The 16,145-nt window shown below is 39.2% G+C and overlaps 1 protein-coding gene across 5 annotated transcripts in view; it reads left to right on the forward strand.

The window, feature by feature from the left end:
- The window catches only part of LOC128860613 (teneurin-m), an 84,061-nt gene that overhangs the window by 54,634 nt on the left and 13,282 nt on the right, over positions 1 to 16,145 (forward strand). For 3 of the 5 annotated variants that reach the window (XM_054098240.1, XM_054098241.1, XM_054098243.1), the window contains exons 2-3: positions 6,705 to 6,980; positions 7,154 to 7,552. In XM_054098240.1, the coding sequence (XP_053954215.1) occupies positions 6,705 to 6,980; positions 7,154 to 7,552 (675 nt within the window). Of the gene's footprint in view, positions 1 to 6,704; positions 6,981 to 7,153; positions 7,553 to 10,648; positions 14,993 to 16,145 lie in introns of all 5 variants that reach the window. The other 2 variants (XM_054098238.1, XM_054098239.1) reach the window with 1 other exon arrangement.

Raw genomic sequence — 16,145 nt, forward strand, 5'->3', positions numbered from 1 at the left:
AAAAAATGCAAAATTACTGAAAACAAAAAACGACTATACGCACAGGCATTCAAATGAGAATGCACTTAAGTAAAACTTAACTTGAATTTTGTGTCTGCTTGGAGAGACGCAAATGCTGCTTTGCACTTATTTAAATCTTTGCTGCAAATAAGTCGCACAAGCACTTTATTGCCAACAAGTGGAGTATATATGCGTATGTATATGTATATGAATGTATGTGTGTATACATGTATGGGTTCTTTGTGTGAGTTTTTGTCCTTTTTTACACATATATATATGTTTGAATAGTCGGCTTAAAGTATTTGTACAGATACGAGCACAGTCGATAGGTTGCTGAAGTGCAATAAAACTTTGTCTAGGCACCCAAAAACTATTTATGTGGCAATGTATTAAAAAATTGTGATACAGTATACGAGCAGTATAAAATATACGTATAACATACAAAAGGGCATGCGTGTCTATGCAGATACGTAGGTATGTATGTGTGCTTAGCCCGACCGCAGACCATGACATTGGCAGCAAAAATGGCAATAACATTTGGCAGACAGCAAAAATCCTCGAAATATATCATTGCTTGGTAAATGTAAAAGTCATGTTATTGCGGTGATATTGCATTTAGCTGATATATATCATAGTATATATGGTATGTATATGTAGATGTGAGTGTATATATGCATGTGAGGATTTTTTTCTACATACAAACATACATGCGTAGATTTATTTACATATTGAGTGATATTCATATGAAAATCGCAGACAAGTTTTGGTTGATACTCATTTGTATGGGTATGTGAGTTTGAAATGTGCGTGTGTGTGCACTATAACACCGATTTATTACGCTGCCGAACGCCACAAATGGAAATGTTAGTAGCTACTACTGATTTCGTCTAGCCTTCTTTTGCTAGTGCTGTGGGCTACTCCAACATGTTACGTCTACTGATGCTTTTTCAGGAACCTACATACGAGTTTGTGCACTTATAGCCGGTCGAGATAGTGTAGTGTTTTAAGAATTAAAGCTATTGCGAATTAAATTTGTTCTCGAAAATAATAGGTCTATTTATAAGTTCGTGCGGTTTTACAACAGATGGCGTAACTTGATTATTATTCCATCGATCCACATTTCCAAACATTCATTGGAGAGCTACTGTCGTAAGGCACAAACGTCAGTATAAGTTTTTTATTTGAAGCGTAAACAACAATATTTTTACCACACTTGAAAATGTCGAATTTCGTGCCAAATAATGTGTTTTTGCGGGGAATTCTTCTTCATTATTTTAATATGAAGAAAAAAGCAGCCGAAAGTCATCGTATCTTGGTGGAAGTTTATGGTGAGCATGCTCTATCTGAGCGAACGTGCCAGAAGTGGTTTGCACGCTTTAAAAGTGGTGATTTTGGCTTGGAAGACGAAGAACGCGAGGGTGCGCCGCCAAAGTTCATGGATACCGAATTGGAGGAATTGCTCGATCAAGATCCGGCTCAAACGCAAGAAGAGGTTGCAAAAACTTTGGGAGTTGATCAATCAACCATTTCCAAACGTTTAAAAGCCATGGGAATGATCCGAAAGGTAGGCCATTGGGTGCCGTATGAATTGAAGCCAAGAGACGTTGAACGCCGTTTTATGGCATGCGAACAACTGCTTCAACGGCACAAAAGAAAGGGTTTTTTGCATCGAATTGTGACTGGCGATGAAAAGTGGGTCCATTACGACAATCCAAAACGTCGGGCAACGTATGGATACCCTGGCCATGCTTCAACATCGACGTCGGCGCAGAATATTCATGGCCTGAAGGTTATGCTGTGTATCTGGTGGGACCAGCTGGGTGTTGTGTATTATGAGCTACTGAAACCGAATGAAACGATTACGGGGGATGTCTACCGACGACAATTGATGCGTTTGAGCCGAGCACTGCGAGAAAAACGGCCGCAATACGCCGATAGACACGACAAAGTTATTTTGCAACATGACAATGCTCGGCTACATGTTGCACAAGTGGTCAAAACATACTTAGAAACGCTCAAATGGGATGTCCTACCCCACCCGCCGTATAGTCCAGACCTTGCGCCATCCGATTACTATCTCTTCCGATCGATGCAACATGGCCTGGCTGACCAGCACTTCCGTAATTACGATGAAGTCAAAAAATGGATCGATTCGTGGATTGCGGCAAAACCGACCGAATTTTTCACAAAGGGAATCCGTGAATTGCCAGAAAGATGGGAAAAAGTAGTAGTAAGCGATGGACAATATTTTGAATATTAAATTTGTAACCATTTTACGTCAATAAAGTTTCAAATTTCGAAAAAAACCGCACGAACTTATTCATAGTCCTATTATGTAAATAACAATATTTTGTTTCCAAATTTTAAAATTTTTTAAACAGATTTCGAAAATCCGAAAATCCAATGGCCTCACTACAATAGACGCAGGGCGCAGATAGTCTTGGGGACTCCACGCCATTCAATTTCCAAACTCTTAGCTGTCCTTACCGGTCATTGAACGATCGGCACTCACGCAGAAAACCTGGGCTTACCATTTATTCCCAATTTCAGAATCTGTGGGGATCTTTCAGCGAAGGGGAGTTTTGAGAATTTTCTGTGTAAATGTCCGAGTTTGGTAGCCAGACGATTAAGGTCACTGCGTGCTCCTTTCTTCGACAGCTTAGGGCAGTGCGTCTACCTAAATCCCTTCAATCTTTTCCGGTACATCAACAGCTCTCGTTGGCAGTAGATTTCTGCCTGTTGGAGGTCTCATAATGGCTTCGCAACGACGCTTTATTGCTACTTGGAAAGTGCCAGTCTGGTACTTCAACCACTTCATTTAAAGATTATTTCCAAACACTCGGTATTAGGCGCTTAATATGCAGAAATCCTTATTCTGAGTTTCTTCGAGTTCAGGGAGCTCATCAGTCCAAGTCTTTCTACGTCATTTCAATCATTTTGACCAATTTCATGTATTTCACTTTGTCCCTGTTGCATTTTATTCCCCCTTGGCCTACTTTAGTCCATTGAATTTGACATGATTTGCTACTTTTACTTTTCATTTCAGTTTATTTCATTTTACTTCGCTTCATATCATTCCGTTTCGTTTCATTTCATCCCACCTCATCATACCAAAAAACGTACATTTCATTTTTCTTATTTCTTTCCTTTACCCTTCATTTCATTTCATTCTGTTTCAATTTATTTTATTCCATTCATATCAAAGTACTTACAAAGCTAACTCCCTCCAATCGCGAACCGTTCCATCAACAAAACTTGGATAGAAAATGTCGCTACACCTAATGGAGCTTATTAGAACCAATTTGGAACCATTAAGTTTTTGTGTGGTGAAATTTCTCACACAATATATTGACTAGAATTTCAGCTTCTTATCTTTATAAAGTCTCTGCTTACATTATTTCATTCCAATTCGCCTCATTCCATTTCATTTCATGCCATTTCATTACTTCACTTCGTTTCATTTCAATTACTTTGCTCTTAAGAATTTATTTCCCCACATCATTTTACAATGTTTCACTCTTTCTCTGCCTTTTGTTCATCTCTATTATGCATATTCGCTTAAATTCAATATATATTTTTTTTTTATTTTAAGTTTTCTCATTTTCATTTCCATTATCATTTCATTAACCACACTTAATTAGGCTCGTAACACCCATTTGCTTCTTTTTTCAACAACTTTTGTTATCTCTGCTCGCTTCCAACGGACAAGCAGATTTCCCATGTTTCTGCATATTGCGGCATTAAGCTATCATCCCTTTCTCCTTCCCCTTTCTTACTTGCACATTACATGTATTTAAACTATAGTATATTATAAGTTGTTTGAAAAGAAATGTTATCGATATTGAATTTCCACTTGGTCGCTCATACGCCTAGTAGACAGACGTAGACATGTACGAGTAGACAGACACGTTTCCGTTGCGTGTCTTTTGTCTGCGTTGTACATCGGCAGACATCACGCGCTCATTCTCACCACACCAGTGGCACGACGACATTTAAATAGCGCATACATGGATACTCAAACATAAATAAAGACGGCATCACCCGCAACAGCCCCACTACCCCATGCTATGCCTTGTAGTGTCAGCTTGATTTGCTGTCTCACAATTTCCACCGTTCCGTAGTTTGCCCTTATGCGATTTATTTCTTTTTTTCTTTTTTTTTTTGTGGTGACGACCCAGCGCTTCACATAATCGAATTATCATCATGATTTGTTTCTACTGTTCAACATTATCCGGACCTGGATTTTCTTTTTCATTTTGTGCGCCACCAGCTCAATGGCACTCCTTACTTCTTTTATTGTTTTTTTTGGCATTTTCCTTTTTATTTATATCTGTTTCTTTTTGTCCAGTGTCGCACTACAGTTTTCTACCGCCACCGGTGCGATTTTTGTTTGATTGCAAATCCATTTGATTTGCAATGAAATGTATGTAGTTGTATGTCGATGTGAGAATGTAAGTAGCATAGCAAAAAATAGGGTACTCCATTTGGTAAATTTTGCATACAATATCTCTTGCTTTCCGCTAGCCCTAACCTTCCTGCTATTTGCTGCATATACTTCTTTCCATACCTCCTCATTGCAGGCGCCCTTTTTTTGTGGTGAGGTTATGTTCGTTGTCAGTTCGTTTATCCTTTTGCGCAAATCCTTTTATACAAATGAAATTCGAGCCAAAAAGGCGATAAGCAGCAGTCGCATTGCCATACCGAAAATGACAAAAACTAACGCATGGTGCGGGAGATGGGGCTCAATAACGCAGTGACGTTGTCATCTAGACGCAGACGTAACACATTTATATCTCACACCAGTCCAGGCAACTTCTTGTTCTTTTTCACTACAGGAACAACTTCAATCAGCGCTGCATGGCAAGGAGATCAGTCGCAAACCCCAACTCCTGACACTGCCCTGACATTAACATGAAAAGAAAGGACTTTACTGGGCAGTGGTGCATTTTTCTCTGTAATCCCTTTCTTTATTCATTCATTCATTTCTTTTTTTTTTTTTGTAGTTTCTTTGCTTATTTGGCTATTCGGTTTCGGTTGTAGTTCGTTCGTCAAGAAAAACGAGAACGGAAAATTAGGTGTGATTTTAATGGCCGCGATAGTTGTCGTTTAGTTTCATTTTGTTTACGGTCCTTCCACTTTTTGCTGGCTAGGCTCTGATTACATTTCGTACTATTTTTTGGGCTCGCTTTTTATAGCTTCGCACTATTACTACAAACTGGGATTTTTATGGTGTGTTTCATGGTTAAATGGTTTAATTGATTTCGCTTTCTTCTTTTTGCAATGTTTTTATTGTGCTTTGGCAGTAGTCTTAAGGCATTAAAGTAAAATGATACACAACAAATGGTTGATAAAAAACCCCGTAAGCCCTTGGCCAGTGTGTAAGGTAGTATAAATTTTTCGAGTACTTAAACTCATTAGAATTCTGTCTAAAGAGTACCGGGAATTAATCGATAGAAGAGATTTTTTTTCCTTCCTTGTTTCACTCCTCCTGGGTGCATAGGGACTCTACAAATCTTTTCTATCTGACTTGGAAGATCAAGTAGTTATTTTTGCAGATTCAAATTTTATATTGGCTGCTGCAAGTTCGCGGAGTGCTGATCTGCTCCAAGTGTTTTTTGGACGAACCCGTCTTCCTCCTTGCGCGGTCCATTCTAGCGCCACTTTTATTGTGCTGTCAGGATTCTTTCCATCTCTATTTTCTTCTCTAGATTTGCGTAATTATGGCTCGTTGGTTAAGTTCCAGAATGGAATACAAAATATTTATTCAAATCTATTCATCTTCTAAGTAAAATGCTTCCGAATGAATCATCCAATGATTAAAGTATTTTCAAAATTTTATATCTTTTGTAGACTGTGCACTGAAAACGTGTGCATTGAAGTAGTAATTTAAGTATTGAAAAGAAAAACCGATGGCAGATGGCAGATGACAATTATTAAATGAGAAATGATAAATGAAAAAATTTAATAATTTCCCAATACAAATATTTCAGATACTAATTTAAAGTTATGAAATGACAAGTGGCAAATGGCAAATTACTGTTGATAAATGACAGATAAATTGAATGAATGACAGACGAGAGGCGGCAATAAACAACAAATGATCAATGCCAAATAATCGATAACAAATGAGACATAGAACAAATGAATTATGACAACTTACAATAAATGACAACGAATGACAAGCGAAATTCACAAATTATAAATTATAAAATGCAAATGACAATTTACCAATGACAAATGATATATGGCAGATGACAAATTACAAATGACAAGTGACAGATGACAAATGACAAAACAAAATATGACAGATGACGAATAAAGTTTGACAAATTACTGTACCCATAGCATCATAACAATAATTTTCAATTTTTTTTTTCATATATAGAGTTTTTATAGATATAAGGCTAAGAAGAAAACGCATAACTTAAGTTGAGTGATTTAAAAGTCAAATCTATTTTTTCGCCCAATTTGAAATTGGGCCGGCCAATCAATTAGATCTACTATTAAGATCCTTCTAGATTGTGCTATCATTATGCCGCGTTTTTACCCAACAACAATGTAACATTTAATACCGGCAATAAAAAATATTATATTTGTTTGTTACTTGAATTTCGCCTTCCGCAATACTCAAAATATGCCCACCCCGCTTATTTTTGATCAACACTTTCTAACAAATACCCGATCGGTTTCTCTTTACTCCATAGATATCAACAAAGGTTCACCCATCGATTATAAAAGCGGCTCCGCCTGCTCAACACCCACAAAAGACACACTCAAAGGTTACGAGCGCAGCACGAATAATTGCATGGGACCCGTGCTTCCACCGCGCAGCGTTATGAGCGGCCTGCCAGCGCATCACTACTCGACACCGATGAACTTCCGCAAAGGTTTGGCGGCGCGCTGGCACCGCTGGCGATGTGCGCTCAATATTTGCTTGGCGGTTTTTGCGTTACTCGGCTTGATTTCAATAGTTCTTTATGGTAAGTTCACAACACCCGCACTCGCACATGCGCCCTTCAGGCTTTTTCTCCTTTTTATTGCTTTTCATTTATTTTCATTAAGTTTTCTCTCGCCATTAATTAAAATTATTTCAATTTATATTCAATTATTCACTTCAATTTTCTTCCTCTTTTCGTCCGCATGTCACTCTCAGTATCCGGAGTGCTACATTTATCCATCGACGAACCACGCACAATTCTAGTCGGCAATGAGGCATCCGAAGTGACGGCCGCCAAAAGCACTAATACGGATCTGACGAAATTTGGACAACCCACCACGGTCACTGCATCAACGGCAACTTCATCGCTCTCATCGATTTCGGCATCACAAGCGGCAGCTTCAGCGGCGGCTTCAGCGGCAGCAAACGGTAGCGGTGGTACGATTGGCGGCGGCAGCGGTAGTGGCGTTGGTGGTGGCGCCTCACCATCATCGACTGCCTACCAATCGCCAGCATCGGCGTCATCAGCTGTAGCTGCTATGGGCGCGCCAGGAGCAGTAGCGTCTTCACCCTCGTCATCTCTATCCTCTTCGCTGGCAAATGTCAATAATGGAGGTAATTATTTTCAACTTTTAATTATTTTTAAATGAGTTTCGCTTGCTCGCTAAAGAGGGGCGACGACAGCGTCGAGAACGACATAACTGTCGGCAAATCAACGAAGAGCTGAGAAATAAAGTAGTAGCTAAAGAAATAAACGTAAAATAATGCGCGAGCAGGGGAAGCAAGGCGCGCAGGCAAGGGTGTTACAGAAAACAAGAACAAAACAAAAAAAAATGCAGGCTAAAGTTTAAACGAAATCAAATGAATAAAATTGTCACTTGAATTGTGTGTCTAGCGCGGGATGAGGCTTGGCTGGCTGGCTGACTGGCTGACTGGCGTTGTCTGCTGCATAAGTGCGAACACAGCAGACGGCTGGGTACCGGCTTGACGACGTTGTTTTTGTTTTTGTTGTTGGCAAAAGGATATCTTTGTTTAGCCAAAAATGCTTATTTTTCGTTCTTTTCCCCGCTTCGATTTATTTGTTTTCGGCTGTCGTTTTATTTATTTACCGCCGTCTGTTGGCGACAGCTTCGACAAACTTCTTAGCCATAAATAGACCACGACAATAGCGGCAAAATCGAAAAAATCGCTTGCTTGCTTTTGTTGTTGTTGTGAAATAAAACACTCAAAATCGAGTGTGGCAAGTAATAGGCACATTGTAAGCCGGAAACCGACGCCGGGAAGTTGGAACTGAAGGCGAAATTGAGTTCAGTGTTTATTTAATTTTTTTTTACAAAAAAAACTTTTCACCTAAACTAGTTTTGTGCATTTGAAAGAACCAAATTTTCGCAATTTAATGCTAATTGAAGATTTCGTGCATAGTAGTTGATGTAAAGGCCATGCAAGGCCTTAGTTAGGCGAGATTATAGAATTGCAATTTTTTAAAAGTTTAATCCAAAAAATTTTCACTCAAGTCATAACAGTTAAAATAACTAAAAACAAAAACAAATTGAAATAAATTGAAGAATTTGTGTGTTAATTACATTTTGCAACTACATTTATTAAAAAAAAATTAAGTTTAAGGAGTAAATTCTTAAATTTTTAAGTAGAGCTATTAGGAGGTCCCAAGAAACAAGACATAGAATAGATGCATAGAAAAAATGGACCTTCCCCTAAATTTTACATAAAATTTTCGAATGAATTTGGTCTCATATTTTAGTTTCGTACAAAAAATCTTGTGCGTTATTTTAAAATATATTTAACTATTTTTTCATGGTGGTTCTGAAAACAAATCGAAATTAAAAAATATATATATAAAAATTACAAGAAAAATTTAATCTCGGTTTTTTTATTTTTGGTATTTGTAGGTAGATATTTTGACTTTTTGTGATCTCAAGATCAGAGTGCATACCTTTTATTTCACTTTCTTAGGCAACATAACTTTTCTCTCATATTTAGAAAGTCCTCCTCTGCTTGTTCCGCGATTAAAAATTTATTAATTCTTCAGTTCCCAATGTCACTGACAGATAACAGGAATTTGGAAAAATAATTTTGTAGCCCAAAGTGATTCTAGAGTAAGAAAGACGTTGGCTATACCTTCTATTTACCTTTGTCCAAACATCTCTTTAGCCCTTCGTTGGGCACCCGGGTCTGGCCAGACTTTTTTGACTTCGGACGTGAATTTAACATATTTATATTATAGTTAATGACTTGAGCTTTCAGGCAGCTGCCTAAAATTTAATTTTCCATCGATTTATGGATTTAACCTTTTCAAAAGGTCCTTTCTCGAACAAGACGAAAAAGCAGACCCGGGTGGTTTTAAAAAGGTGTCCAACGGAGGTTTAATAGAAAATATCTATTACTCTTATCTGTTGAGTTTCAATAAAAAAAGTGGGACCCAAATTTCATTGAAAGAGTAATTTCAGTGTAGTTATTGAACATAAAAGGGTGAACTCGTAATAAATCATGTTTTTTTTATTATTTGAAAGGGCATCCTTACGTGTATGCAAAATTTTTACAATAAAATATGTTTTATAATACAATTTTCTTAACAAAATTTAGTGTTAATTGTTACTTGTTTTTTTCTAAATTTTTTTTCAATCATTTTTTCTATTTTCATTTTTTAATTTTTTTAAATTTAAAAAATTGTTTTTTCTTTTTTAATTTTTTTTTAATTTACTTTTCACTTTCGAATGTATGTGCATTTATGCACTAGGAATTCAGCTCGAAAAAATTATTCTCGCTCAGTTTTGGCTTGGGGATTAGACCCAGAATCTACTGCCGGTATGCTACGTACAATAAATATTAATATTTGAAAGCAGGAAATCGCGAAAATTTTTAAAATTAAAAGGAAGTCATAAAAGAAATAAAAATAATTAAGAAAACTTTGTCGTTGCCTTTGATTACTTCATGTTAGCTTTGACTTTTACGCTCTGCTTTGGAACCGAACTTTTCTGCAATTTTAGTTTTCACTACCAAAAATCTTAGAAATTAAATACAAATATTCTCTAAAGATACAAAAATTGCGGAAAATTTGAGAAATGATTTCATTACGTCCAAATTAACACAAAAAGTTCTTTATAAATGCGATCAATTTGAAGCAAAAACAAATGAAAATACGTTCGCACTCTAAACAGCCAGCCAGCCACAGCCCAGACAATTACATTTGCACTCGCTTGATATTAGAGTATTTACATACATACACATAAATTCTAACTCAAGCGCCACAACAAACAATTACCAAAATTACACCATAGAGCTTTTCCTTCAAAAGCGCTTGACTCCGTCGAGGCACTTGATTCCCTCGACGCGTTTGATTCCTTTCACCTTTCTTGGCATTTTGTGGGCGGCGATTCATTCATTGGTGAAATCGCATTAAAAACACATTTGTATTTAAATGACGTGCCTGTTAGGCACCATTTAGATAATTTGCGCAATTCAAAGCTGGCACACACAGACACGCATAGGTGTGTTGCGTTTAAAAGAAATGGAAGTCATTCCAAGCAGTAATCAATTTTATTAAAAATTGTTTAGGCAAATCAAAGCGAAAATTCATACAAATGCGAAAATATGACAATAAAAAAGCATAGAAAATCAAATGTTAGGAAAATTAGGGAAAATTGCGAAAAAATGCATTCTAAAACTTGAAAAATTGTGCGCTGTTGTCTCTAGACATCGGAAATGAAATGCTGCCAACGGCAGATATACGCGCCCCTTCGCCATATCATAAGCGCGCGTATGCCCATAACGCACATAAATGGAAGTACTCAACAAAGGATGCGATGACAGCAGCTGCGACTCACCTGTCAACTGTCGCACAGCGAAATGGACGACGACAACAACACTCGAGCAATGATGGGGAGGTAGTGGTAGTGGCGACTAGCGGTGACAAGTGGCAAAAACACAAGCAATATACAAATCCGCAACAAAAACAACAGCATGCACAACAACAAAAACTTCAAACGCCACCACTCCATCGCCAACAACACGGCGCGCGCAAGAAGCGCTATCGACGAAGTTTAATGACAAACCAAAGTTTCGCAAGCATCGACTTAATTACAAGAACGCACGAGAGGTATGATGAAATGAATGCCAACAACAACAGCAATAAACACAATTGGGAGAACAGCAACAACTTAAATGTTGAAAATACAAAGGACAGCGGCGTTGGCTGCAGCCGTGGCCGAGACCGAGGCCATGGCGGTGATAACGCGCCCACTGACTGCAATAGAGAGGTCGCTAACAGCTTTGATGTTGTTGAAAAGACAATGCACAAGGCGCTCGAATTGGAGTTGGGCGAGCAGGTGATTGAGTTGGCAGCGCGCCAACGCACAGAGAGCGGCGTGTTTACAGATGTGACTGCGCGTGCTACAAATCGTAAAGCAGACGAACCGAAGGCGCACAGTTTTGAGTTTCCGTTACAACCAAAATTACAACAAAGTGACAAAGCGGCAGGTACAGGGGGTGAAAATTTAATGCCGTTGACCGAAGCGGCTAGAATGTCTAGTGGCTGCGCAACAGCAGATAGCAGTCTTACACCGCCTATAACAAGCGACGAAACTAAAACGTTGGCAACAAAACTGTCAAAAGCAACTACAAATACTCCCACTCTAACGGAAGTTGAAACAAGCGCGCAACATAAATGTGAAACGACGATTGCGCTGCCTAATACCAAAACTGAAAGTAATTATGGCGCTGAAAATGAAGTTTTGAGTGGCGGTAGAAGGAGCGTAGATTTAAACGCATACAACAACCAAAGCACTCAGAGTGATTATGGCAGCAGTAGTAGCAACACCACCAACAGTAATGAAATGCCAAGCGCTGTCAGTGTTGCCATAGCACAAACTTTGCAAATCAATAACGTATTAAAGCTTAATCAAAGCACTAATAATGACAAAGAAATTGCTGCCGCCGTTGTAGTTGTTGATGAACCGGCTGAGATTGAAAGCATTGCTGCCCCTAACACGTTTGATTATGATGATGCGCCCGATGAGCAGCAGGACGCTGAGACGTTTGCGACAACTGAGAAAGTTTTAGAAAAGGCTTTCGGGGCTAAGAATAATGAAGTGGCAAATGTGACAAAGAGCAAAGCGAGCGCGGCGCACAAAGATGAAGGCGCAACCTTCAAGGTGGCAAGAAATATGCCATCAAAGACAGGTGAAACAAAAGCGAATACAAGCGCCGGGCACGCGTCTTTCATGCTCAAAGCAGACGCGTCTATGACGACAACGCCGCCATCACCGCGCCCAATGGTAGCGCCTAATGGGAGTGGCATTTATATTGTGGCTGATGGTGATATTGATTATGTTGAAGGTGACACGCAGCGACATGTAAGTGACTTTAGCACCAAGTTTGTTAAGCAAGTAGAAAGGGGAAGGAAAATTTCATTTAAAACTGCGACTGAAATTAATGAGATATCGATTACACCAACCGCGACGTTTAACGAAAATGAAGCGCAAATGCCCGCCGAGTCAGATGAAGCGCAAATAGTAGCCTATAAACCAGTAAAACGCAATTTACACGGCCACAAAGCGAACACGCCAGCACAAAGTAAGAAGCTTAGAAAACACATTGGACGCCCGCTGCGCGCACCTGACCATGTCTTGCCGGCAGCGATAACGCAGTTAGTTGATGCGATTATTGATGATGATAATCAAATTGACAGGCCACCAGTGATGGCGGCGCGAAATGATGAAGTGGCTGCGGAAATTCAAGAAAAAGTGGTTGCAAATAACGAAAGCGAAGACGCTACGCAAATTGACAAAAACATAGCCACAAATGATGGCAATAAAATAGGCGTCCAAGCGGAGAAAAAAACAGACAATGTGCGCTATGCAGGCGCACAAGAAACTACTACGCGCAACGACATGTCTGCAGATTTTGAAGATGCAAATGATTTTCAAATCAATCGCCATAATGGCGCGGCAAATGATGCGTTGAGTGATAGTGAAAGCGATGCTACCAAAGCGGCAACTGATGATAACAATAATGAGCGTGATTTAGTTGACAGCTATGATGATGTCGACGACTCCACGCGAACGGAGTCGCCGTTGGCCGCAGCCACGTCAAATGTCATAAAAATTGATAAATCCAAAACGAATGAGCAAAAACAGCAAAGTGGATATGTTGAAGGAACAGAAACAAGACACTTGCAGCAGCAAGAAATTGCGGCATATGAAAATCCGACTAACGAAAGCGTATTGCAAATTAAGCTAAACGAAAGTCAAATACAAAATGAACGCCCAACAACGTTCGAGCAAAATAAAGCAGTTGTTAGTGTGGCTGCTGGTGCCGATGTTGATAATGTTGAGACAGCCACAAACACAAACACAACCCCAACCCAACAAGGAATAACAACTGATGAACGACAAACGATGGAGATAAATGAGCGCGTGTCAGTGGCAAGAAAATCTGCTAGTAAAAGGGGCAAGCATTTGATAGCGAAAGACGCAACCGAGCGACGAAAAAGTGATAGAGTGATTTTTGGAATAGAAGACGGAAAAGCAGAGGAAGAGCAGCAGCATTTGCTTGAAGGCGAACATTACATAGAAACTGCTGCAGCAGCTGAAGAGCAAGTGAATGCTGAAGCGCCAGTGACAGAAATAGAAACAGGAACAGAAACAGGCAACTCACAAATGACCGACAAGCAAGCAAAGGAAACAGGCACCACACAAGCCGCAGCAGTGAGTACAGAAAAAGCTGCTGCCAGTAAGGAAAAAGAGGCAGCAGCTGAAGATGAAGATGAAGCCGAAGCTGAAGCTGAAGCTGAAACGGAAGCTTCAACAACAATAACCCATTTAAGCCAAACAAAAACTGCGTCAACAGCTGTTGATGAAGGGAGCTTTGAAGATGAGCTGATGCTTAATGACGGTTTAATGCCGCCACAACACAGGGCATTTGCGCACACACACGATGGCATTGGCGTTATAAATACTCAAACAAATACTTATACAAATACACATGTACGCACAAACGAAAACAACAACATAAATATGAACTTCAATTCAAATTTAAATTCCAATGCTCAGGCTAATGACTACCAACCGCTCAATGTGGAACCCAATGCGGACGACATCGATATCATTAAGCTGGAGGACACACACTCAAGCGAAGATGAAGTCTACAAAACTATCGAGGGTAATGCGAGCGCGCGTGAAAAGGCGAAATACATTTATAGTAAGCGAAAGGTGATAGTCACAAGCCGACCACCGCTCAAGCACCCATCGAATGCCGAAAATGAAGTACTCAAAAATGATGAAATCGGCGCCGCCGACACACCCCACAATTACTCGTATGTCGACAAACTGCCACCCTTTCCGCTCAAAGCGCCCATAGTGAGTGAATCATACGATCCGCCAAGCAAGCATATACTCGTCAATGTGACAATAGCAACCGAAGGTGATAGTAACTCTGTTTACACACTGCATGTGGCAGTGCCACTGGGTGGACAGTCACACGATTTGCAGGAAGTACTTACGCACGAACGCTTGCAGAGTAATGATGATCATGATCACACGAGTGATGTACAACAAAAGCGCAAGAGCGTGCATTCTGCGGAGTATGCAGCGCCTACGATCAGTCCCTACTGCATACCTGAACCACCGCCACCCATACCGGAGTGTCCCTGCAAATGCGGCGGTTTCTTAATGGCCACAGAAGCGGCTGCAGCTGAAGATAGCGAATATGCTGAGGTTGACTCTGTTAGCGTGGATGCCCCTAAAACCTTTTCCACTGCTAGTGCGACCACTGCCGCAACGACCACCACTGCTCCTAGCACTACCACCATCAACTCCATTCATCCACCATCCTTACAAGTCACTGCAACACCAGCTATGCTCACTAATATTGTTAATGTCACTGATGATTCTACCACTGCAACAACTGCTACTTCATTCACTACTAATTTGCTTGGTGTTGATGTGTCGCATGCCGCTTCTCATATTGATGATCAGATTGTTGTTGGTGATGGCAACATAATTGCATGTCCTGATGTTATGCCTATTCTGATACTTGAAGGTGATTGCTTTTAATGGTATATGGAGACTAAGAAAAGTACTAACTCTTTCGCGGGCATGCTTGTAGACTAACAAAGTAACAGAATGAGTACGAAATTATGAAGTATGAAATATTTTTAGGCGTACTAACTCATACCTTCTAACTCTAAGCAAAACTCTCTATGTCTGCTTCCCTCACTCTCTAGCTGTCTGCCGGGATAGAGAGTGGCTTGATTGCATATGAAACTTTACATATACTAATATCCATAATAGTATAATACTTGAAAAAATATTTATTTAAAAGTATTTTAATCGCAAATAGTTTTACTAAAAAATTCTAGCGGTAATGGGTATCTTAGCTTATTGATTTAATTCTCACTAATTTAAGCGTGCATTTGTATTTAAAGAATTATATTATTCGTAATTTTTAAAAGAGCTGTGCTTTAATGATTATCTACGATTGCACTTTGTAAATTTTAATTTTAATTACACATCGAAAGATTTAGCTAGTTTTTTTCGCTATTAAGAATGCGACTGCCAAGTACCTTTAAGCCTTTGTTAGGTAGTCTGAAGCTGTCTCGAATAAGGCAGACCAACAAAAATTTTTTTTTTTTTTTGTTATCCGGGAAAAATTTCATAAACAGTTGATAGATTTTATGTTTTGGGTGTTTTTGTTTTAAGAGCTTTAGAACTCAAAATGAACACGAAAAGGAAATATTGTTGGAATGAATTTTTTTATTATAATCTAGTAGATAATTTCCTGGAATTTATTTTTTACATATGTCCGCTGCAGCTAAGAGTTACATGGCCCCTTTGAGCAGTCCAATTTTTAACTACTTTTTCCAATAAATCTGGCCATATGATGTCAATGTTGGTTTGAATGAAATCGATTGTTACGCGCCCCGAATGGCTTGTTGGAACCGAATGTCGTCGATGTTTAGCTGATTAGTAGCGCGTACCTTGTTTGGAAATGGGGGTTCGGGAGCAGATTTATTTTTTTTAAGTAAATTTCCACAATCTGGAACCGTTTTTCTGGCGCTAAACGATTCATGATGACTTGCCAAACTGAAACAAATGTCAAAATGAAAAAGCCATTCTGAGCTGTCAAATCATAGTTATCGATGTCGACAGTTCTCATGGCGATAAACAAACACCCAATAGTAAATCCGCTTATT

This window comes from Anastrepha ludens, chromosome 4 (genome assembly GCF_028408465.1).
Source record: "Anastrepha ludens isolate Willacy chromosome 4, idAnaLude1.1, whole genome shotgun sequence".
NCBI lineage: Eukaryota > Metazoa > Arthropoda > Insecta > Diptera > Tephritidae > Anastrepha > Anastrepha ludens.